Raw genomic sequence first — 22709 nt, 5'->3', positions numbered from 1 at the left:
ACAGCGTGCGGCCCTCGTCTGTACTCTTCGCACCGACTTCGTAAAATGCTTCCTTCCCATCACATATACCATTACCGTACCACCGCTACGCTTTCAGATGATAGCAATATCTATGTGAATACAGTTACCCTTAAATCTATGTGGTGACTTTTTACAAGATGTTCCTCTATAGTACGTTATTATCCAGCAGAGTCTCTCAATGTTGGGGATCCTATGAGAGGGAATCCTATGAGAGGAAGTCATGAGAGAAAAATCTCATACATGGATATACCACACAAGGGTGCCCATAACAAAGAGTCACGTAGGAAGTTACCCTGTAGGCGAGAAGGTACCGTGGCCTACGCGGCCGCCCGAGCAGACGCAATGAGGCTCGAGGACACGCACGGGGAAAGGCAACGCAGGAGCGGGCATGGAGGATGGATGGAATTTATGTTCCTGTATTGCTAAACTTGGCCATCAGATTTCAGGTCGCCATCCTAAGCTTCAGTGCGCCTTCTCGATTCGAATGATATTCCCCATCTTCGAGGCTTGTCTGTCTCCCAACTCCTCTCCTCGAAACGCGTATACACACAGTGGGCAATGATCCACCCTTGTGAATCAGGATGAAAGCCATTCTTTCGCAGTCCTTCGCCCACTTTGCCGACCGAACAAACAAATGATCTATTCGCTGCGAGCCTGGAGCATGGACTGCTCCGATGATCGTTGACAGCTGTCTGTGCGCCATACGCGAGTGCGCCAGCCGTCACGGGCCTTGCCGTCCGCACCGAGCCCGTTCGCCCGTCCTGCCCCAGAACTATGATGTCTCCCCTCCTACCCACCACCCTGTCCCGCTGACTCACGAGACCGCAGGGCTTCGCAACGTCAGGCCGCGTCCCGCCGCGTCCCCAAGGCCCGGCATGCCGCAGCTGATCCGTTTTCCTCCGTACCAGGTCGTGACAAGAAAATAGAATGGGCGACGGCAAGTCGAGCGAGCGGTCGCGGTTCGGCCGGTGCGCTAGATATCGCGCGCGCCCGCCCGAGGAAAATCGCGACATTGGCCTCCCAAGGTCATCATAGCCAGAACGTCCACCCACGACCTTCCAACGGAATGCGCACGTCTACCCACGGGATTTTCACTTCGTCGGCGGTCTTGTCGGCGGTCGGTTCCTCGTCCTTGCTTCCCCGTCCCGGCTCCTGCTCTGGCTTCTTTGCAGAGCCTTTATCGTCTCCGTCTCGGCCGTTGTCCTTGCGCCTGTCACCGACTCCCCTACCGCCACCGCCACCGCCACCGCCACCGCTGCCGTCGCCGCCGGTGCCGCCACCGCTTGACTTGTCATTTCTCGGCTTGCCTGTCCCCGCGGCAGAGCCTGCCGGTCGAGGGTTCGCTGCCATGCGCATGTTGGTCGTGTCGTACCCACTCCGCGGCATGACGCCGGCCGTTGGCCTCCGCCTGTGCGGGCTGTCTATGAGGGGAGACGAGATGGTCACACCGAGATGGACAATGGAGGGCGAGTGGGTGGATCCTTGGTCTTGACTTGTGCAGAATGTCTTATCGGTGTTCCTTCTGCCCTGGGGTCCCACGATGGTCGGGGTCACCGGTCGAGCCCTCAGGGAAGAGCCGACGGCCATAAAAAGGGAGCTGTTGCCCCTGACGAGTTTGTGTGCCGTCATTGCGCGTTTGAAGGATTGCCGGGTGGTATAACTTTGTCACACAGGTATGCTCGGGTGCGTTTCTATGACACTTCGGGTATTGGTGATCTTTGAATAGCTGCTTGCTCAGTGCGTGTCGCAAGTTTGAGGGCGTTTGCGTTGTTCTTTTTTTGTTCAGGGATGGACGGTCCGCGTCGGAAAGTGTCTCGTAGCATGTGTTTTAAAAGCCCACATTTCGTTCAAACTTGTGATTCGAATGCAACTTAGTGTGAAGATTTAGGCTACTCAGCCATCACTTTATAATGAGCACCCGGCTGGTTTTTGGCCTTCACCTGGTAGCACATCAGATGTGCTAGGGCGCGATAGACTGTAGGCCGGGCCTCGGGAGCTATAACTTTTGTTCGTTACCGGTGGCTAGTGCTTGAAGCCCCGAATTCGATGTTTTCGAACCACAGCCGGCTCATCTTCAGCTCTTAGCCAAGGGCCGGTGACCACCATAGCCCAGGCTTGGAGCCCAGGAACCACCGGTTGTGTGTGGCATCTTCTTCATAACAGACGGTCGGATATTGAGGTAGTAGTCTAGCTCGGCAGCTTTGGTATTGTCAGACGGACAAACTTGGCCAATAAACATGATCAGAATAGGTAGAACCCAAATGGAATAAGGGTGGGGGTGGTGGGTGGGAAGCAGGAAATCATGACATATAAACAGCCGAGTCAAGGCTATCACGGGGACAATGATGTAGGGGAAGATGGCATACCTGCGGCGGTCCAGTCATTTTCCAACAGCTTCCCGAAATACTGGGCCTCAAGGCGACAGCGTCGAAGCGTCTCGGCTTCGAATAGCCTTCCAGAACCGACAAGGAGGGCTTCGACTTCCAGCTGCCAAAAGTCCGTCTTCCACCCCTCCCTCGCTTTTGCGCCATAGAAAGCGGCAAGCGGCGCATCTCCCTGGTGCACGTAGTAGCACGCCAACCGATGGTAGCAGTTGGACCGGATGTTGCGGTCGAGCACGTCCCAGGCTGCGAGCGGCAACACCTCGTACTTGCCGTCGCTAGTATTGCTACCGCTGTCGATCGATTCCGGCGTGACGGGGCTGGGGGCTGAGCTGGGGGCGAGCTGGTACTTTGTCACAACACCTTCTATCAGCCTCTCGTTCCTCTCTGCGAAGCTATCCGAGAAGTGATCATAGTTGAGCTGCGTCATCAGGACCACGTCCTCCAAGTGCCTGGATGCGGTGTGCCCTTGGCCCCAATGTTTTTGTACCTCGCCCAAAAGGTGATCATAATCGTCACAGAGCGCCTTGACTTTCTGGGGATCCTTGGAATGAGAGTGTCGTAGGTGGTTCCTCCTCGCAAGGAGAGTGCCCCGGTCCCTGGGACCGCGTAGCTCGGACAGGAGGTCACACCAGAGGCCGGACGCGCCGCTGATGTAATGCCGTAGGAAAGCCGGGTTCGATTCTGCCAGTGCATGCAGGCTGGCAAAGCCGGCCCCGATGATCTTGTCGCGCAGGCCCAAGGCCGTCAGCCTGTTGATGTGCGCCAGCAAGATGACAAAGATGTCGTGCCTTCCGTAGTGCAAGAACAAGTCGGGCAGGTCGATGAAGAAGAAGTAGAAGGTCGACGAATAGTCTGTCTGCAGGGCCTCCTCGACCTCGAGAAAAGCCCGGCGGAGGATCTCGCCGCCGTTGAAGTGCTCATTCTTGACGAAGCTGTCCATTGCGATGCGGAAAGAATCGTAGAAGGCATAATTGTAGGCGGAGATGAGGCTAGTGCCAGGAGACCGTTGCCACTCGTGCTTGCGCGAGAAGAAGCTGTAGACGTGGTTCCTGATGTCGGTGAGAACAGACTGCATGAAGCGGGTGCCATCATCGGCGTGGGCTACTTGGTAAGAAAGGACGCTCAGTTGGGGGTACTGCGGCCTGCGAACGACAGTGGCTGTTTGAGGAGCGGCCTCCTCGGCGGGCGGAGAGGCTTCTTGAGTGGATTCTTGAGTGGCCTCAGATGATGGCTGGTCCTTCCTCTTGGGTGCCTTTGTGGGGCGTTGGCGCTTGACCCTGTGACACGACTTGCCAGTGGACTTCTCGATGGCCTTGCCGGAAGACAGGTCACGCCGCATCCTGAGCCAACGGAATTAGTGTCGGTGAGGCTCGGGGCAGGGATCACCCAAACAGTACCTTTTGCAGTTATATTTGCTCCATGTCCACCGGGCAAACTGAGCCTTGTACATCCTGGGACTAATAAGAGACAAGAGGGTGGACTGGTCAGCGCAGGCAGAGACGTGGCAGGCAGGGGCGGAGGAGGCTCTGCTCACGTGGCATGAAAGTTGCGAGACCTCATTCTCTCGACAACCTCGGTGAGGTTGAGGTTTTGGCCCATGTACAGGTCCTTGATGAGCTGTTTATGGGCCTCCCAGTCCAGGGGCGCAGGGGAGACGGCAGGAGGGTCCTGCAGCGGCGGGCCATCCGAGGAGGACGAGGCCGAGGTGGGAGTTGTCCCATCGGGGGAGGGCGTGGACATGACAGTCCTCTCGGCCCAGGCAACATGATGGACTGGCTGCAGGGGCGGCAGGGTGGCCGAGCCCATGACGTTGACATATCCAGGACTGCTCTCCATGTCGGGCGGTCGGTCGGCTTGTCATGCGGCCATGAAAGGAAGGGGTTAGATGTGGTCTTTCTCGGCGGGAGGGTTGAGTTTGTGAGTCCGTATGCAGGCGAAGTGAACGTGTGGGCGAGTGGGCGAGTGAGAGTGCGTGTGAGAGTGTGTGCGTGATGCGTAGAATGTCAGTCAGGGGCACGTCGCGTCGCGGAGGTCGCGGTATCCCGGAGCCTAGGGCAGCCTCGGGGGGCCATCAGAGGGCGGGGGACATGGTGATATGCAGCGAATGGACTCGGTAGATGTCTGTCTGTCTGGGATGAGAGCAGAGTGGAGTGCAGTGCCTCTGTGATCTTGTCTCGTCGCTCAACAGGCCAGGCGAGGTGTGGTCTCGTCTGTCTGTCTGTCTGTTTGTCTCTCTCTCGCTTTCGCCTCGCCGTCGGCAACGGGCTAGCACGGGTACGGGGCAGTACCGAGTACCTTTGGTAGCGCAGCCTGCACGTTGCACGTCCTAGACAGACCCCGTCCCGGCTGTTGTAGTTGCTTGCGGTTGGTCCAGCTCGGTCCGCCTAGTCCAACTGGCCCCCCCGACCGTCCTGGCGGTCCTCACCTCGACCACCCCCCCCACCCCCCCTGCTCATACCGAGGCACCCGAGTGTGACAGCGTTTCCATAATTTCCCGCGAGGCGAGTAGCCCGCCTCATTCGGCAGGAGCCATCGAGGAGGGCCTTGTACTCCGTACAGTACTCCGTACCTAGGTACCTCCCAGCCCTTCCAGCCTTCCAAGGTTCTTCCACCCCCCTGCCCCCCTTTGCAGGGCATGAGGGCACGCAACGCAGCAGCCGCCTGGCCCCTGCTCCTTTCGCTCCGTTGCCCCATGTGGCCCCCCATGTGGCCCTTTCCATGTGCTTCTCCCCCATGCCCATGCACGCCTCCACCCCCCTTGGCTGGGCCCCTGGGCCCCTGGGCCCCTGCCGGCAGCCCGCCCACACTTGTCGCAATGTCGTGCCCGGCCAGCCAGCCTGCCAGCCTGCAAAAATGCAGTGCTACGCTCCACTGCAGACGCCACGGCACATGCCCGTCTCGATATATCTATCCCATCTGGTTGTGCCTTCCATTCCACGCTGCCCCAGGGTGGTCCCGCGCTGTCGGTAGCGAGGCAGAGGCACATCGCCAGACGTCGAAAAAATGCCTTGCCGTGCCCTGCCGCCCTGCCGGCCTGTCGCCCGTATCTAGGCATGCATCCCTAATAAATTGGGTTATTCTATTACAACACATCCCGCAATCAGGTTCGAGGCCCAGGTTTCAAACTCTATTCACTGGGTACGGAGTCGGGCGGAGATGGCCGGTCTGGCCTTTGGCCTGCTCGCCGGCGGTCTCGACCTGCTCTCGATCTGGGTATCATCAACAAATGTGAACGTGAAGCATCATTCACTTCCCTGGCCGCCTTCTACCCGGGCATCATTGGCTACGTTACCACTCCTCCGCTCTGACCCTCCACCCCCTATTCTCCATCCTCGTCCTTGCCAGCCGACCTGTCCTTGCCCGCCCTGTTCTTCTTGCCCTTGCCCTTCTTCTCCTTGTCCGCCACCCTGTTCCACAGCTTCTCCTCGGGCTTTACCTCGGGGTCGACCTCCTTCACGAACCGCACCCAGTCGCTCCTCCTGAACTTCCACTGGTCGCCTTTCCATGTCCGCCACACGCTCCTGCCCGTCCAGCTCTCCCGTAGGCCCTTCTCGCCCGCCCCGAGCGTGGACATGATCCTCTCCTTGAGGTGGAAGGGCACCACCGCGGCCTGTGCCTCCGCTCCGGCCGCCTTGGACGGGATCCCCACCACGGCGTTGACCACGTTGTGCCCGATCTGCGACTGTGCCAAGTCCATCACGCTAGGTGTCAGCTTGGTCACGAGCGCCTTGTGGAAGTTGGGCACTTCGGCCGGCGCCGACAGCGCCGTCTTAACCACGATCATGGACGGCGTCGTCGACGTCGCAAGGTGCACCAGCTGGGCCGTGGGGAGCGACAGTATCGACTTTTGCACCGCTCTCGCTGGTGAGCCGGGGATGCTGACGAGGGCCGAGGCTAGCTGGCAGCCGTGTGACACGGCGGCCGCCTTTTGCTTGTCGCTTTGTAGTGATGGCTGGAACTTCTTTGCTTGGTCGTCGTCTTTAGAGGCAGGTTCGTCGTCCAGGCCGCAGAGCTTGGGGATCAGGTTGAGGCCGTCCTGCGAGCCATACGCTGTGCACACGGCCTCTAGCAACGCCTCGATCTCTTCGGCGGCTTGCCGCACCTGGCACCGCTCGAAGAGTGCTTTCAACACGTTGTACCGTTTTGCCGCGACGACTTTTGGGATTTCCTGTACCATCTTCCGGGCAGACTCGGCAACGTCGTCCCTGCTCATTCGGTTCAGCGCCTTGATCGCCGGGTAGCAGGCTATGTCGTTTCGCAGGTATGTATGTATCCTCGGGCTGAAGAAATTCGCGTTGAGGGCCTTGAAGATCTTGGCCGGCGCATGGGTCACGATCGTCTCCAGGAGCCTCGATCCGATTGGGTCATATATCATCGAGTTGACAAAGTCCGAGGCCGGCGTCGAGTTATCGCTCAGGCTCTCGGGGGCGCCCGGTAGGAGCTTCAGAATAAGGAGTCGGTCCCTCTTCTCCTTGTCTTTGCCGTTCAATGATATGTCCAGGTCCACCAGTAACTGCAGCACCGGGTTGCCTGTTGGGTGCGTCGCCAGTACTCGGAGGGCGGTAGGATCCATAGCCGCAGTCGTGCTCTCTAGGATCATTTGGGTTGCCATAGTGAACGACTCTGGCACCACCCTGGTCTGCCCGGTCATCTCATCCGTCTCGGCCCGTCCGCCCTGCACGGAGATGTGCTCTTTTCTCTTGCTCTGCAGCAGGGACTTGGTCGAGACCTGGTCCAGCGGTCGCCCGGACAGGACCACAAGTAGTACACGGAGGGCATGCGACCCAAATCTGTCAGACAGCAAGTAGGACAGGTGAGCTTCGAGCTCGTCCAGCGTGTACAGGAACAGACTCTCCATCGATGCCTTCGTCCCGGTCTGTTCGGCCTCGGCCTCGGCCTCGCCCTGGACCTGGTTCTCTTGGGGTTCCTCCTCTTCAATATTGCCGCTCAGCTCCCTGGTTACCACAGGTGCAGACTGTATGAACAATTTCTCACAGCAGTGACTCGCGAATCGATGGGTCACCAGGGAGACGAAATGATCAGCGAAGGCCTCGAACAGGCGCTTCTTCTGCTTCGTATTGCTCAGCAGTATCAGCCTCTCCATCAGCCTCGAGCAGGACTGGCTGCTCGCGAGCTTCAGCTCCTTGCCTACTGCCTCGGTGTATATGCTCTGGAGGAAGTATCCCCTGTCCTCGTCGGATTCGAAGTCGTTGGTCTCGAGCTTCTCGTCGGCGCTGCGAAAGTATTCTTGCTCTTCGTCGGTCAGCATGCCAAAGAACTCACGCTCTGGCTCTGCTGATGGACCACCGCCGCCACCGAGGTGTTGCATGTGTTCCGCGACACCGTTGTAGTCCTCGTCGTCGCCGGCAGCGCCGTGGCCGCCATCGGCCTCTGCCGCCTCGGCGCGCTGGCGCTTTCTCTCTTGTTTTGTCTCGTCATTCTCGACCTCTCGCTGCCGCTTCTTGGCCTTCTTCTCGTCGCGGATGAGTTGTCTCTTTGATTTCTTGTCTCGAGCCATCTTTGCGGCGCTGCTCGTATTTGCAATTGGTCGCGCAAAGCTCAAGTGTCAGTGGTTGATGGTTGTCGAAACTTTTTGGTCCGGGGATGTTATCGTTATCGCTATCGTTATCACAACCCTGAACTCTTTTCCTAGGGGAGCTAAAGCCGTCGCTGCAGTCTAGTGTGTATGAAGAAAGGTGTCTACCCATGGGTAAGTGCTCTATGTCCTCCTTGTCTCAAGTGCTCAAGTGCCTCATCGGAATGTGTTTCCTGGCCTGTACGATCGATCCAAGCACGACACCTTGTGCCATATCATGGGCCGAGATCACGGCCGACTCCTTCCAAGGCCGTGATCAGCCCGTCCAAGGTTTCCCTCCGTGTCTGCACGTTAACCACGACCCTGAAGAAGCTTCCCTTGGGCACATCTTTCCTCGAGCCGTTGAACGCGGCGTAGTCGATCATGAAGCCCCGGCCTCTCAACCTCCTGACCATCTCGGCTGTTCTGGTCGTGTTTTCCTCTGCGACGTCTGAATACCTGTAGGTAAAACATACTTGCAGGCATGGCAGAGGCGTCTCCGTGACCAATGCAAAGTCCTCCCTGGTCTCGATCTGTGCAGCCAGGTATGCTGCCATGTCGAACGCGTGGTCAACCTGCCTCTCAAAGCCCCTGGGTCCGTAGTATACCCAGCTCAGCGCGAGCTTGAGGCTGTCGCCCCGCCGGCCACACTGCAGGGTCAGGTCCGCAAGGTCGTAGACCTCGTCGCCGTCCGCGCCATCGCCGTGGAAGAGGTAGTCTGCGTCAGTCCTGTTGGCCTTGTGGAACACGCGCATGTCCGGCCCCAGGAGGAAGGAGCACGTAACAGGAGTGTTCATCATCTTGTGGGGGTTCACCGTCACCGAGTTCGCGAGGTGTGAGCCATTGAGCTTGTGGCGGTGCTGCGCGGAAAAAACGACGGGCCCGCCCCAGGAGGCATCGACGTGCATCCAAAGCCCCTCAGCCCTGCAGATGGCAGAGATCTCCTCCAGCGGATCGTACGAGCCGAGGACAGTAGACCCGGCGGTGGCGTTCACGTAGAGAGGTGTAAAGCCCTGCTTGCGAGCCTGCTGGACCATGGCTGCGAGCCGCGCGGGGATCATCCGCCCGGCCCTGTCCACCGGGACCAGCCAGACATTGCTCTTGCCTATGCCACACGTCATTGCGGCCTTCTCCACCGAGTAGTGGCCATGCTCGCTGGTGAAGACGACGAATTCATACACGCCGTTGCCGCAAGCCTTGGTGTTTGGGTAAAGCGTAGACCGGGCGATGACGAGGGATGTCATGTTTGACGCACTGCCTCCGGAGATGGTGACGCCACCAGCGTGCGGGCCATCGAAGCCGAACAGCCCGGCCAGTTTCTTGGCAGTGAGCTTCTCGATGATGGTCAGGGCGGGCGAGACGGAGTAGACATGGAGGTTCGTGTTCAGCGCAGCCAGGAGCATCTCGGTGACGACGCCGACCGCGTTGGTCGAGCTATACAGCTTGTCGAGAAAGCCCTGGTCCCAGGTGTTGACGCTGAACCTGAGGATCTGCGAGATGGCGGCGGTGAGGCCATCCTTTCCGAGGCCCTCGTCCGACGGTAGGATATCACGTAGGTGCTGGTGGAGGTCCTTGGCGGGGACCAGGTCGCCGCTGATGAGGGCGTTGCCAAGCCGTGATGCCGCCTGAGCGTCCCCTCCGGCGGCCCTGATGTGCGCATTGTCGTCTGCTTCCCTGACGAAGGGCACTATGAGGGATTTCACCGCATCGATGAGCTGTGATGTGTCAGCGACGGATGGTCTGCGGCTTGGTGGGCTGTGTGGCTCGGAGAAGTCGTGCTTACTTCGGCAACCTCGTCTGCTCTGCCCGCCCCAGAGGTGGGCTGTTGGCTGTTCCAGTCCATCTCAAAAGTGTCGAGAATCTTTCGTGGCTCACAGCTTCTGGGAGATAACGACCAGAAGTGAATGATTTCTCAACCGGGCCACAGATCCTGCTCGTCTGGCCGGCAAGGATGGCAGCGAATGACGGGTCAGGTCCTGTATCGGAGGCGAGTTTGGCGTCTAGACCGTCCCATGGGGATCATTTGAGGGCAGCAATTGTTACAGCACACCATACTGGGGACTTGGCCTAAGACTCTAGGGATCAAATTCATCGAGAGGAGAACACACAATCTACAGCAAGAAAACATAGAGCCGCACGTAGCCTCTGGCTTGTATGTCCGGGCTGCATTGGGAGACCTCTTACTTGAGCGGTAGGGGCAGATTGCCCCCTAACCCTGAAGACCACCCACCGTTCCAACCCACAGCTCGTCAGAGCCGTGCCTGGCTCGGTCCAAGCGGAGCCATCAATTGGTTCATCGGTCTCGCAAATTGAGCATCAAAGGTGCCGTGGATGAGTCCTCACCTCTTGCTCCCTGAGGATTCAGGAGGTGACCGGTCAGTGGACGGTCGAGTGCCCGCGTACGCCACAAGGAGACGGCAATAGCAGTGCTGTTTTGAAACAGTCGCGGAGAGTGGATATGGGACGAACTTCTGCAGCTAACAAGGCAGAAGGTTGCCCCTCGATGTGCTACTGCGTGGTATAGCGCATCTAGATGAACCACTACGCACGTCGAAAGGGATTGTTTCACGCTAGAGTGGCAGAGAAGGGTGGGCAGACAGCCAGACTGCATGCAGTCAGCGCAGCGCAGTCGACTCAAGTATCTACTCCGTAGACTACTTATTAAGTAGTTAGGCGACTGGAGCGAGCTAGAAGTGTTCGGCTTAACGGCCGTTACTAGGGCCCGGGGACAGCCTCCAGCATTGGTCAAGTGTGTGCGGGCGTGGCGTAGGCGGCTCGACAGCCCCCTGGCCACACGTGGGAACGACGTGGCCCCCCTTCAAGGTTGTGCGGAGGGCTGATCCCATCAACAAGATGGGCTCGCGCCGAGTAACGTGTGCCAATAAAGGGGAATGGGGTCGTGTTGAGGAGCCGGGCCGTCGATCCCATGCTCCACGCAGAGGATGGGCCGGAGCCTTATATTTGATACATACTGCAGAGCCGTCCAGAAATGAAATGCAAGAAAAAAAAATTAGGAATTAGGAAACCCCAACCCAAAATAGGGGTAACAGAATCTGCACACTTCTCACACCAAGACTTGTCCCGCACGCCGTGCCACCCAGATACGCATGGTACTGCCTGTCTGTTGCAGGTGGGAGGGAGCCAAGGGTGCAGCGAGCAAAGGCAGAGTGCCAACAAATCGGAATGGGACGGGATGAGGTTGAGACGATGGGCGACCAGAGGCTGGCTCGTGTGCAAGAGAGGCACGCGCCAATGGCATATCATACAGTAGTACCGTGTAGTCTCATCACACATGCACCCTCACTGCCTCACCACCCACCGCAGGCAGGCAAGGCAGGCCATCTGGCCATGAGGCAGGCCCTGCCGATGGCAAACCAACAAGGACAACTAATCAAGGTTCGCCAATTGCAAGGTTACAGGGTGACCGTGGCATCAGGAGGGAACGGACGTTGTACGATGGGCCATGGGCGAATAGACGACTCGCCGACGGCCAAAAATACAACGGAGAAAAAAAATCAGTTCGCGTGGCCACGGAGGGAGGACGGACAGGAGGTGTTGGGCAAACCCCAAATTGATCGTATCATCCGGATTCATTCCACGGCAAGTCCTGTGCTATTTTGCGTGCTGCAGGGACAGCCCCGTGGACTCGAGCGAGTCCGTGGGTGAGGGGCGAAGTGGTGGGGCCAAGGGGTGGATGGGTGGATTGGTGGATGAGTGGATGGGTGGGAGAAGAACGGGATGAAGGAGGAGGAGGAGACGAGCACGGATGGGAAAAGTCGGCCGATGCCATGTCTGCATCTCTGATTCTTCTGATTCTTTGATTCTTTTCTGGTTGTTATTGGACTGCGGCGTGGCAGCGTGGTAGTTCATCACACATCACACGCATGACCCGGGCTAGAGCAAGTGTTGGTCGGCCCATGCTTGCAATCTTTTGACGGGCCTGCAGACACAAGATTGCTATTTGACACCTCGAGATCTGCTCTGGTACCGCACACCCACTCACAACCCACCCACATCCACCCACAAGCCCGCCCCATACCCCCCCTGGCCACCGGTGCACGAGCATATTTCCCGTTTAGTTCCTGTCATATCTCGGGGAAGGCACCAGAGTGGGTAATCAATCCAAATGTGCTGCTGCAGCAGTGCACGATTAATCTAACGAGACGAAAAGAACAGCTGCACAGTACATCTAGATACAAGTGAGCGTTTCTTCTTTCCAGTTCCCTCGCCTCACCTGCCGTCAGTCCTGCCCGACACCCCCCATCCCGCCATGCCCAGCTCTGCACAGCTCGAGCACAACTAGCTAGCTGCTTGCTGCTGCCGCTGCTGCCCACCGACCACCGGCCACCGGCGCACTTGTCTCGCCTCTTCTTCTTCTTCTTGTTGTTGTTGTTATTTAATTATTGTTGCCGTTGTGGTCATTATCAATTATTAGTATTATTGGATCTGCCTGGCTGGAACGGATACACCACCTCCCGACCACGCACCACAGCACACACTAGCCGATCGATTGCCTTCTGCGCTACCTTCCTTCGCTTCTCCTCATTCGCCTCTTGTTATTGCTTGGAGCGCTCGCCGTCGGCCCCACCCCGCAGCACGACGACAGACACTCGAGGGAGCTTGCAAGTCGGGACTTCCTATCTGCCTCATCGCGACCCGAGCTTCATCAGTTTCAACAGTTTCCAATCGCATCTCCTGCTCGGCATCCACAGAACCCACACGACCATCACTTGTCTTCTCCGTGTCAACGCGACGCCCATTGCTTCTTTTTTTCTTCTTCGTCCCACCATCCCTCGAACCGCTCTTTTTCTCGATACCCACCCACCCATCGCCTGCCTCCTCCTGAAGCTTGGAACACTCCTCGGCCCGGTGTCGATCCAGACGGTTCTGCCTGCAGCGAGCAGACCGACAAGACATTCGTTCTCCTCTCCCTTGGGTCAGATCACCATTTGTCAAATACGCCTCCTGCGCACGTCTTTCCTGCCGGTCGAATGCCATCTCGCTTTGGTGCCTGAACCCGATCCTGTCCCTTCGACACCACAAAAACCCCCACATAGCCAACACCCCCCGATATCGACGGCAATCTGGCGGCAAACGAGCTCTTCTCCATCTCGCGCAAGCACTCCATCCTGGTCCCGACGACCCCCTCCTCCTCGTCGCATAACCAGCCCTTCTACCTCTCCCACCGCTCCACCCTCACGCCCCCCGCCCCTGCCGCTTCCGCCGCCGCCGCCGCCTCGCCCAACCTCTCACACTCGCCGCTGCGCAAGATGCCCTCCTCAGCAAGCTCCGCGAACCGCCCGCGGGCGGCCTCGCAGAACACGACGCACGCCCACCAGCAGGCCGCTCAGAACCAACCCCCAATCCCAATCTCCATAACCATCTGCGGCGACGGCGGCTGCGGCAAGAGCTCCATCACCCTGCGCCTGGTGCGGTCGCAGTGGACCTCCGAGTACGACCCCACCATCGAGGACAGCTACAGCATCACCCGCCGCATCGACGGCGCCATATACCACCTACACCTGACCGACACCGCCGGCCAGGAGGAGTACCGCGGCATGTGGGCCACCTCCAACCTGGGCGCCGACGCCTTCCTCATGGTCTATGACATCACCGTCAAGGACTCGCTCGACTCGCTGGGCTACTTCAACGACCTGATCGACATGGAGGCCGAGACGCGCATGGACAACGCCCAGCGCGCCCGCAAGGCCGGCGTCAGCCCCGCCGCCGAGTACGGCAGCAGCTCCTCGGCCAAGACGGTACCCCCCGTCAAGATCGTCGCCGGCAACAAGTGTGACCTGCAGGAGAGCAGGCAGGTCAGCGCCGCCACGGGGCTGGACTGGGCCCGCCGCCGCGGCTGCGGCTTCATGGAGACCAGCGCCCGGCTCGAGGTCAACATCGAGGAGACCTTCGCCCTTATCGTCCGGAGGGTTGTCGAGGCCCGCCGCCTGGCGGAGATGGGCGTCTCGGGCGCAGGCGGCGGCGGCGCGGGGCAGCTGGACAGGAGGGGCGCCACCAAGCCCCTCAGCCCGCTCCCCAGGAGCGATGGGAACAGCGAGAAGCCAGACGATGGCGCCACGGAAGGTGGGGACGAGAGGAGGTCGGGAGGCGGGTTCTGGAGGAAGCTCAGGTGTTGGTGATGTGAGAGAGAGGCCGGAGAGACCGTGGAGGACGATGGAGGCAACGAGGGCTCGAGCCAAGAGTGAGGAAGACGAGCAATGTCTGGTGTTGCGGATGGTGAGCAAAGAAAAAAGTGTGGGTGTGTTTAATTCTGGTTTGGCCCGGCTGGGCTGGTTCTCAAATGGGTTGTTTTCACACTTGGTCGTCTTCCTTCCCCAGTACGGCCCAAAGGCCCGCTCGATCTCGTCCTGGTCGATTTGTTTATTCTCGGTTGTTTTTTTTTTTGCCCCTCATTAGTTTCCCCCGTTTCCTTTGTCTGTATACGTGTTTATGCAATCTTTGCTCTGGAGGGTTGTTTCTCACCATATCCCCCTCCCTTCCCTTGAAGCCATTATATCCTCCGGTTTTGTGGCCAGGCGTTTCGGACGGTCAGGCGCAGCAAAGGTCATTCGCCGAGCTGAGCGAGGTACGGTTCTCACAGCTCCTTGGCATACTTGGATTTACTGTTGCTCGTTGTGTTTCTTTTCCCCGCGTGTTGAGGTTTTGCTTGAGGGTGAAGTATTGGCCATATAAATGAGCCGGTGATGAGTGTGCTCGCGTCAATAGATTTCCGGCTCGGGCTTTCGTATGCGAACGCTGTCACATCATAAACCAGATTCTGATCATTCATGTGCTGAACTGCTCCCGAGACCATTGCATCTATACAACTCACGTCTTGACTGGCATATCGGAAAAGGGAAGAGCCCCCCTTCTACCAATTACTATTGGGCCCATGTTGTCCCCTGCCCAGCCTGACTGGCTTGCCGTAGATGTACCGAGACGCCCTGAGAATAAATACCCTTTACCAAGTTTAAGCCCGCCCCGCTTCCAAGTACGCCGTCTCCAGGACCACACAGATAGTGTAAGCTCTATGCCTCGCCTCCCGCCTACTTCCGAACCGAGTGCTCGTCCGCCCAGTCCCTCCACGCCTTGTACTCGTCAAAGACGAGCTGCTCCTTGTCGCCACGGTACCTGACGACCTTCATGGATCCGGCATCAGCCACCTCGCTCCACCGGTCACGCCTGCCCTCCCAGCCGGCCTTGCGCATGAGGCTCACGAGGGTCTGCTCCTTGGTCCAGCCCTGCTCGGTGGCGACGTCGGGCAGGTAGGTGGCGCCGTGGCGGTGGCCCTCCCACTGGAACGAGATGCGGATGCCGTGGGTGCCCAGCTCCCAGTCGAGGATGTCGTCCGCGTCCTCAAAGTCGGTCAGCAGCGTCACGGCGACCTGCAGCGAGGGCAGCTCGCGCGCCGACACGCGGCTGAAGCGGCTGTCGTGGAGGGCGGCGATCACGGCGTACGAGGACAGGCCGTCGGCCAGGGGCTGGGCCTCAAAGGTCCCGATGCAGCCGCGCAGGTGGTACTCGGCGCCGCTGCCGGCGGCCTTGTTCCAGGTGACGAAGAGCGGGTACTCGGCGTCCGGGTCGGTCACGGGCTCGGGGGCGCCGCCGGCCACGGAGGTCGCCGAGGTGTTCGCCGACAGGGATGTGGAGCTCGAGCTGCCGGAGGCGGACTCGGGGGACTGGAGGGAGGAGGAGGAGGACGTGCTCGAGGAGCTGGAGCCGCCGACCAGGCGGCGGAGGGCGGGGAGCTTCTTGGCGGGCTTGCCGGGCTTGGCTTCCCCGGCTGCAGCATCGTCGGAAGCGACAGAGGCGGCGTACTTGGCGTAGGAGGTCTGGACGTCGCCCAGGTCCATGCCCTTGCGGCCCTCGAGTTTGGCAGCGAGGGACTCGAAGCAGTAGAGGCAGTGCTCGACGGTGGCCATGGCTGCTGCGGTGGATGTTTTTGGTTGTCTGTGCACTTGGTCAAAAAGAAGGACGGGAGTTCAGTGACAGGCTGGAGATGGGACAGGATGACCAGAGGAGAGGGAGGGGGCGGGGAGGATGGAGAGGGTCGTCGAGCAGCTTGTGAGAGGTTGGGGGAAGAGAGTGAGGCGGAGGGCGTGGGGAAGACGAGTTGTAGCGGTGCCTTCCAAGGAGCTGTTTGTGGTCTAAGTAGGTAGCAGTAGTGACAGATGGGAGGGGTTGCGTTAGGTTACAACTGTAGTCTACTGGCCGAGCCGCGGGGTGCCCATTGCTCGCCTGTCCGCCTGGTAGTACGTCAGAGGAAGACTCCGGGAGGCCCCACCCCCGCCATTGGAGCTGGGCGTTAGCTTGGTCTTGTCCCGGCCCATCAGGAACAGACAGACCGACCCCTGGCCAGTCCAGGCTGGCTGGGCAGAGCCACAGCAAAGCCACAGGTACGGAGTACAAAGTAATACAGCCACCTGCAACAGAGACGAACGTCGTGGGATTGAGTCAGGACGGTGGCCCATCTGCTTATTGGTCGCTTGATTTCATAGTAGTTGTTTATTTATATTCTGTCGGCGCATCTTTGGCCTGTTCTGCACATTCTGGTCTGTCTCGAATTTTCCAACAGGTGTCCAGTGCAAAGGCAGATCAGACTCAAACCCTTCTCCCTTTCTCACCTGCGCCTACCGCCTCAACACATCTCAGCCTCGCAACAGACATGGCTGGCTCAACACCATCCAGCGCACCGGTCTCCGTGTCCGACCATGTTGAACAAGTGTGGGCCACAAAGATCACGACCTCCCAGCCATACAACATCCTCATCCCAACCATCAAGCTCGTCTCGGCAACCTCAGATGGCCGCGTCATTGGCCAGTTGGTCCTGGAGGGAAAACATGTCAACTCGCTCGGTGGCATCCACGGCACCACCTCTGCCGCTATTGTGGACTTCACCGCCGGTATGGCCATCGTTGCAAAGAGTGGCGGCCACAAGACAGGCGTCTCGACAGACATCCACATCTCCTATGTGGCCAGTGCCAAGGTCGGCGACACGGTCGAGGTGGAGTGCTGGCTGAACAAGCTGGGTAGGAATCTGGCTTACACGAGCATGGAGATCAGGAAGGTCGTCAAGCCAGGCGAGGACAAGAAGGTCCTGGTCACTGGTAGCCATACCAAGTATGTTGCCTGAGACGCCTGAGACGGGCCAGTCATGGCGATGAAGGGGCCCGAACCCATCCAAGGATCGAGCATAAATTGCGGTCGTTCCTCAGAGTCGACCATGGTCTACCGTGAGTAGGGTCCCCTCTGGTCCATGTCTCGCTCACGAACATGAACTTCCCACCCTCGGTCGACCGAGCTTCACATCAGGGACGTCAACAAGTCTAGGAATACTGACAGCAACATAGCTTAGCGCCACATTCAGCGATATCCACTATGAATTTATCAAATCTGGATACACCCCCCCCCTTCATCCCTCTCTCCAGGATGAGCTCAGTTCCCCAAATTTTCCAGTTCAGCACGCCACAACGCCATGCCCCGAACCAAAGGCCCCATCATAAAGTGCCGTTGAAGTGGGCATCAGTGAATAGCACCACCTCATCGTCCCCAAAGTCGGCAGCGACGAGGGCCTTCTGAATCGTAGTCGGGGGGCTGTCCCACGCGACCAAAGGCAAGTCCACAATAAAGAGGCTCTCCTGTTGACCCTTGAGCGTGTCGTAGTACAGCTCGTACATCTTGGGCCATTTGGAATCGTAGTAGAAGAGCGGGGCAGCCGCGTCGAGGGCCGAAGTGATGCTGTGCTGGTAGGACGACTTCTATGAGATTATTGTCACCAGCAGCGACGCCTTGTCGTTGTCATCTGAGAGCCATACTCAAGGCGTTGTTCCAAACGTGTCGGTGGCCGAGGTGGGCTGATGGGTCTGTCTTGGGCATGCGGCATGCGGCATGCGTACATGATGGCGAACCTGTCCCTGAAGATCGCTGCTCTCGCGTGGGCCTGGCCCTGACTAGTCTCTCACCAGACGGATTGCCCGTTGGCTTCAAACCGTCACTGCAACAATGGGATGTTAGAGACGAGTATCCCTTTTTTCCCCCTGATAGTCTTGACACCTCCTATGTGCCTTGAGAAAAGAGCTCGATTGCCCAACGTTGCCCATACAGTCAACCGCCAGGACCAGAACGCAGCCGTCGGCAACCCGGAGGTGCGGTGCGTCTTTGGTGATCAGCTTTCAGACTGCGCTGTCCGGCACGGTATCGGGGAAAGAAGCCCCAGCACCGTTGTCGATGATTTGGCGTTTGTGAGCTTGACTGATGCGGCAAAGGCGGACCCAACCATGACAGCAAGGCTGGGAAAGCAGTACTAAGAGACATGGTGAAAGCATTGAAGTTTTTGCTATTACTGGTGCCTCTTATAGGAACTAGTGTAACACGAAAATGAGTGAGAGTGATCATGTGAGGTTCAAATGAAAGACGCTGATGTTGGAAAGACGGAAGAGTGTGATGAAGTTGTTGGCAATATAGCGAATGAAGCCATCACTAAGTGACTTTACCATTGCTTGATTTTCGTCATCTCAACAAACAAAATTCTGCACATATCAATATCCCGTCACGTCCCCAAGTTTCACGATGTACTCTCAGGATACATACCCCTAGCCACAGACCCCCCCCGGGGTCCCCAGCTCACAGTCGCCTTGTCAGTCATCTCCAGAGCAAAGTGGAACTAAGGTGAGGCTGTGGTAGCCTGTTAAAAATACAACATCCGGGCCGCCGACCGAAAACAGATGGTCCGGGGCGAGGCCTTCCCGTCGTCATAAGTCGTCAATGTCCCGAAGGTGGATGAAAATTCAGCCAACAGGTTTTCGGTATCGATTATTCTCTCCTTGTCTCGTTCATACGGATTGTGTGTATTGAATTCAATAAACGAGGATTTACTTTAATACCATATACCTTAGGACTTGTCTTTTGAACGTCCACGGGTATTGTGCCCACTTGAGCATCCAGAGTCGTAGTTCTCAAATACGCCCACTGTGGATTTATGCACGCACTTGGGGCAGAGAATGTTGGGGTTTTGGAAAGAGGCCCAATGAGATTCAAGGACTCCGGCTGACACCTAGAATCCAACTATTTCTAGGACTACGAACCATTTAATTTATCATCTTTTTTCATCATAAAGGACGAGGCAGCTAAGGATCCAAATCCTTCCAACTATCCATTCTATGCAGTACTAGCTACAAGAGACGCCTTCTATCTTTTTGGGCCAGTGAGGTGCTATACCACGGTTCTGGTACACTTTGAGATGCCTCTCGAGACCAAGCCCGATCTCTAGAGCTGTGGTCAAGGCAGTCCTATTCGAGTCAACCGGGTCAACCCAGGGAGATGTCTACTCAGGTCCCTTCGAGGCTTCAGCAACGCCGTTGCTGTGCTCAGACGCTTTCTCTCCCGCGTCACCTGGAGTGGCCACAGCCGCGGCGTGCTCGTGCCTGAGAGAAGGCTTCCGGTACGCGCGGGGGTCCCCCATCCAGGAGCCCAACTCGCGGACGGCGCGGCGGGGCTCCGCGCGGAAGTCCTTGAAATACTGCTGTAGAAGGGCCGGGCTGAACTCGCCCCCGCGTATGCGCTCCGCAAACTCGGCTGCCAGCGGTGGAATGTCGCTGTCATCCCACTCTTCCATCTCCGGGTGCCGCGCCACGGCCTCGCGTGACATGTGATGACCCCAGCGGGCGCCCGTGTAGGCGTTTGAGAACATCTCTCCCGCCTGCTGCTTGGTGGCGTACGTGAATGTTACAATGCGGTCAGCCCGCCCCGTTCGGATCAACGCCTCGTCAAGATTCTCGATGTGGTTTGTTGTCATGATCAGAATGCGCCCTATATATCGTCCCGTGAGCATTGTTCCTGAATCCAATAATAAAAAATGGAGCCTTGCCCGTGGCTCAAATTCATTACTGTGTAATTTTCTTAGAGAGGGGGAACTAGACGAGCTTACCTTCCGATGCTGCAACTCCATCAATGGCGTTGAGGAGGCCGCTCAGGGTGACCGTGTTGCCGCGCCTCTCGCCCGGACGCTTGCCCCTACGACCCGGCGGCAATGGCATCATTGGCATGTCTTCCTCATCCAAGTCTAGCGGCGGAGGTTGGGAGGCAGTCTCCTCGTTAGTCCCCTTCGACACTGCCAGTTTCCGTGACAGAGGCTGAGTGGCGTCCACATCCTCGAGAAGGACAATGCAGTGGCGGGGCACGCTGGAAAAGAGCGACTCTATATCGTTATCACTGAGTCCCGGGGCAGACAGATTGATCATGTAGACCGGGAGGCCGAAGTTGCTAGCAAGCGCGAAGGCGAGAGACGATTTACCCGTGCCAGGAGGGCCACTGAATAGATAGCCCAGACGACTGCACCCGCGCATTAGCATGGCTGTCCGAAGCCGCAGCTCATCTTCAATGTCGTGTTTGAGGGGTGTCACCACTCACTGAGGCAATCCTTTCTCCTTGTGCCACATAACCCCAGAGCGCGAGAGGAAGTTGATGATGTCGTCGACAACTGTGTCCTTCTGCTGCTGGTTCAATATGACAGTGCTCAAGGGCCGCCTTAGACGTGATTGAGACCGGTTCCAGAAAGGGGTGTTGCCGAAGGCATGCGGGTGCTGCACCGGACTCCATATGAGCGTCTTGCCGCAATTCTCCGCAGCATCCTCTTTTAAAATAGTCACGAGCAAATCTTTCAGCGGCGCTTTGGATTTGGTTAGTAGAATGTCAGCAGATCCATTGACTTGTCTCTGGATATAGGCCAGTGTGTGGCCGCGGGAAAGATCACAGGACCCACCTGTGCTTCGGTTCCAGCTAAAGCAGTAGATATCCAGCCAGTTGTCTGGTGCCTCCTTGCCGTGGTACTCGAGCCTTTTGTCCTTGCGCTCGTACATCCAGAAGTATGCACCTCTGTGCCAGAAGCGGACCTGGCCAATCTCGGGCCGGAAAGTCGGTGGCTAACACGGCATCAGCTCGTCCATCCCGGACACAAGTCGGCCTCGCCAATGCGTTCACATACAATCTCATTCACCATTCTTTCGATGTCAATGGTGTCCTCTGTATCCGAGACCTCCACCTTGTCATCGCTCCGGTCCATAATCTTGACGGTTGTGGCGGACTGGAACTTGGGGTTCTTGGTGATCCAGCTCAGAACCTGATCATGGATATTGCTATGTTCCGAGAGGGAGCATTTTGTGTAGAAGGTGCTCATCACGATACGCCAGGCACCATTCCAGGCCAGGTGCAGAAAGTGGGCGGCTGTGAGCGAGCCCAGCACGCCCAGAAAAGAGAGGCCTGTTCGCGTTCCCAGCAGCGCGTGGAGCAGCTTCTCCGAGTCCAGCCCGTTGATGAGTCTTTCCACGGCCGGGAAGTAGGCCACGATCCTCCGCCAATTCATCATCAGGATTGGGCCGATCGCCACCGAGGATATGCCTCCTAGGGACTGAAATACGTCCATGGCTGCCGTACAGAGAGATCAGGAAATTTTCCGTTTTACTTTCGAAGGGGTATAAAGTCGGAGTGGGGAAGATGACAATGCGTGGTGAAAGACAGGGCAAAGTCTGAGGACAACGGGGCAGGTCTCACAGCCTAGAAATAAATTTGGAAAGAAGCAAAGAAGAAAAGACATCATGAACTCTCAAGGCTGTCGGTCTTTGGCTGTACATTATTTGCCCGTGGTTAGGCAGACACAAGGCAACATCCATGGCTCTGCTACTGCGGTCTTGCATTGCGCGGATCTGCCGTGCAACTGCGCATGTGAGCAGCTGCAATTAAGCGCTGCAGCCTCCAAACAACATCCCTATGCATACGTGCAACCTATCGACCTTCCAGGTCGTCTAAGTGGCCGGACGGTATCACACTAGGCTTGTTTAGGCAGTTGGCACACTTGTTCGCATTTGGTAGGTTTGCTCACGCATCTAGGACACAGTAAGCAGGTCAGACTCTGTCGGGTTGTGTAGACGCGGCCAGTGTTTTGAGGTCCAATGCCTATCTTCAGTGAGGGAGCCTTGTGTGCGTTTGTCCTCACCAACATATGAACTCTCTGATTGACTCGGACTATCATGAGCGGGCCAATATAGTTTCGAGGCAGCACTTATTGAGGGCCCATCATATGATGCCCAGGTGTGCTTGCGCATGGGGAGGACATTGTGAAAGGCAACTCTCGTGTGTGTGAGCTCCGCGCATCGAGGTACGTGTGCTCGTGTGACAGTGTCGGCACCTGTAGACATCGGAAGCCACGGCCTGAATACGCCTAGGTACTTAAGTAACCTGACCCTGGGCCATTTGCAAATTCCATACCTGCCTGTTATGTTAATTTGATCTATTTGGTCTTCTGGACGCAAATTCCATCCAACAAGTTCTACAGTTGCGCGGTATGAGGAAGATAAGATGACGACAAAGAAGCTGATTTAAAGGTGCCCTAGGTTAGTTTATTCAGCCAAGTCTCAAGACAATTTATGATTTGGGAGTCCTGTGGTTAATATGGGTTTCAAGTTTACATTCCCGTTTATCCTCAAGTGCTCCCACATGCAACATATAAACTTTAACCAACTACATTTCCCAAGACGCGCAGTTATTTAAATTTAGAAGCAAGAGCACGTTCCACGTCAAAGTCTAGCTCCTGTCTACATCTTGTTACCTCCACGCCCACCAGCCGGCGTTCCCTCATGCTGAGCAGGTCTATCTAGCAAATACCCCATGCTCCTCCCGAGAAGCTCCTAGAGCGGACTGTCTGTTGGCGAACTTTCTGTTGTCGAGCTACTCTC

General features: G+C 57.5%; 8 protein-coding genes across 8 annotated transcripts; 2 read left to right on the top strand and 6 right to left on the bottom strand.

The window, feature by feature from the left end:
* Positions 1–408: 408 nt before the first annotated feature.
* Positions 409–4697, bottom strand: KVR01_012416 (uncharacterized protein). Its single transcript, XM_044793459.1, has 4 exons — positions 3940–4697; positions 3803–3862; positions 2388–3745; positions 409–2244 (listed from the first exon to the last, which is right to left on the bottom strand). Exons 1-4 carry the CDS (start codon positions 4239–4241, stop codon positions 2096–2098), a joined length of 1869 nt encoding a protein of 622 aa, XP_044638604.1. The 5' UTR covers positions 4242–4697; the 3' UTR covers positions 409–2095.
* A 1027-nt stretch (positions 4698–5724) lies between these two features.
* On the bottom strand, positions 5725–7923 carry KVR01_012467 (RNA-binding RNA processing protein NOP9; the record flags this gene model as incomplete). Its single annotated transcript, XM_044785873.1, has 1 exon — positions 5725–7923. One exon carries the CDS (start codon positions 7921–7923, stop codon positions 5725–5727), a length of 2199 nt encoding a protein of 732 aa, XP_044638655.1.
* A 293-nt stretch (positions 7924–8216) lies between these two features.
* On the bottom strand, positions 8217–9823 carry KVR01_012372 (uncharacterized protein; the record flags this gene model as incomplete). Its single annotated transcript, XM_044786872.1, has 2 exons — positions 8217–9695; positions 9764–9823. The coding sequence occupies 2 exons, from the start codon at positions 9821–9823 to the stop codon at positions 8217–8219; spliced, it is 1539 nt and encodes a 512-aa protein (XP_044638560.1).
* A 1449-nt stretch (positions 9824–11272) lies between these two features.
* On the top strand, positions 11273–14120 carry KVR01_012459 (uncharacterized protein; the record flags this gene model as incomplete). The annotated part of the gene is made up of 2 exons (XM_044795069.1): positions 11273–11317; positions 13038–14120. The coding sequence occupies 2 exons, from the start codon at positions 11273–11275 to the stop codon at positions 14118–14120; spliced, it is 1128 nt and encodes a 375-aa protein (XP_044638647.1).
* A 906-nt stretch (positions 14121–15026) lies between these two features.
* On the bottom strand, positions 15027–15902 carry KVR01_012394 (uncharacterized protein; the record flags this gene model as incomplete). Its single annotated transcript, XM_044789253.1, has 1 exon — positions 15027–15902. One exon carries the CDS (start codon positions 15900–15902, stop codon positions 15027–15029), a length of 876 nt encoding a protein of 291 aa, XP_044638582.1.
* A 743-nt stretch (positions 15903–16645) lies between these two features.
* On the top strand, positions 16646–17113 carry KVR01_012410 (uncharacterized protein; the record flags this gene model as incomplete). Its single annotated transcript, XM_044786507.1, has 1 exon — positions 16646–17113. The coding sequence occupies one exon, from the start codon at positions 16646–16648 to the stop codon at positions 17111–17113; it is 468 nt and encodes a 155-aa protein (XP_044638598.1).
* Positions 17114–17477: 364 nt separating this feature from the next.
* On the bottom strand, positions 17478–18259 carry KVR01_012327 (uncharacterized protein; the record flags this gene model as incomplete). Its single annotated transcript, XM_044785514.1, has 4 exons — positions 17478–17738; positions 17815–17974; positions 18067–18149; positions 18200–18259. 4 exons carry the CDS (start codon positions 18257–18259, stop codon positions 17478–17480), a joined length of 564 nt encoding a protein of 187 aa, XP_044638515.1.
* A 730-nt stretch (positions 18260–18989) lies between these two features.
* On the bottom strand, positions 18990–21589 carry KVR01_012500 (uncharacterized protein). Its single transcript, XM_044788894.1, has 5 exons — positions 20963–21589; positions 20741–20900; positions 20389–20647; positions 19907–20310; positions 18990–19788 (listed from the first exon to the last, which is right to left on the bottom strand). Exons 1-5 carry the CDS (start codon positions 21398–21400, stop codon positions 19304–19306), a joined length of 1746 nt encoding a protein of 581 aa, XP_044638688.1. The 5' UTR covers positions 21401–21589; the 3' UTR covers positions 18990–19303.
* Positions 21590–22709: the final 1120 nt, after the last annotated feature.

This window comes from Diaporthe batatas (assembly GCF_019321695.1).
Source record: "Diaporthe batatas strain CRI 302-4 chromosome Unknown Contig00019, whole genome shotgun sequence".
NCBI classification, from domain to species: Eukaryota; Fungi; Ascomycota; class Sordariomycetes; order Diaporthales; family Diaporthaceae; genus Diaporthe; species Diaporthe batatas.
This window is presented reverse-complemented; position numbering and strand designations above follow the sequence as displayed.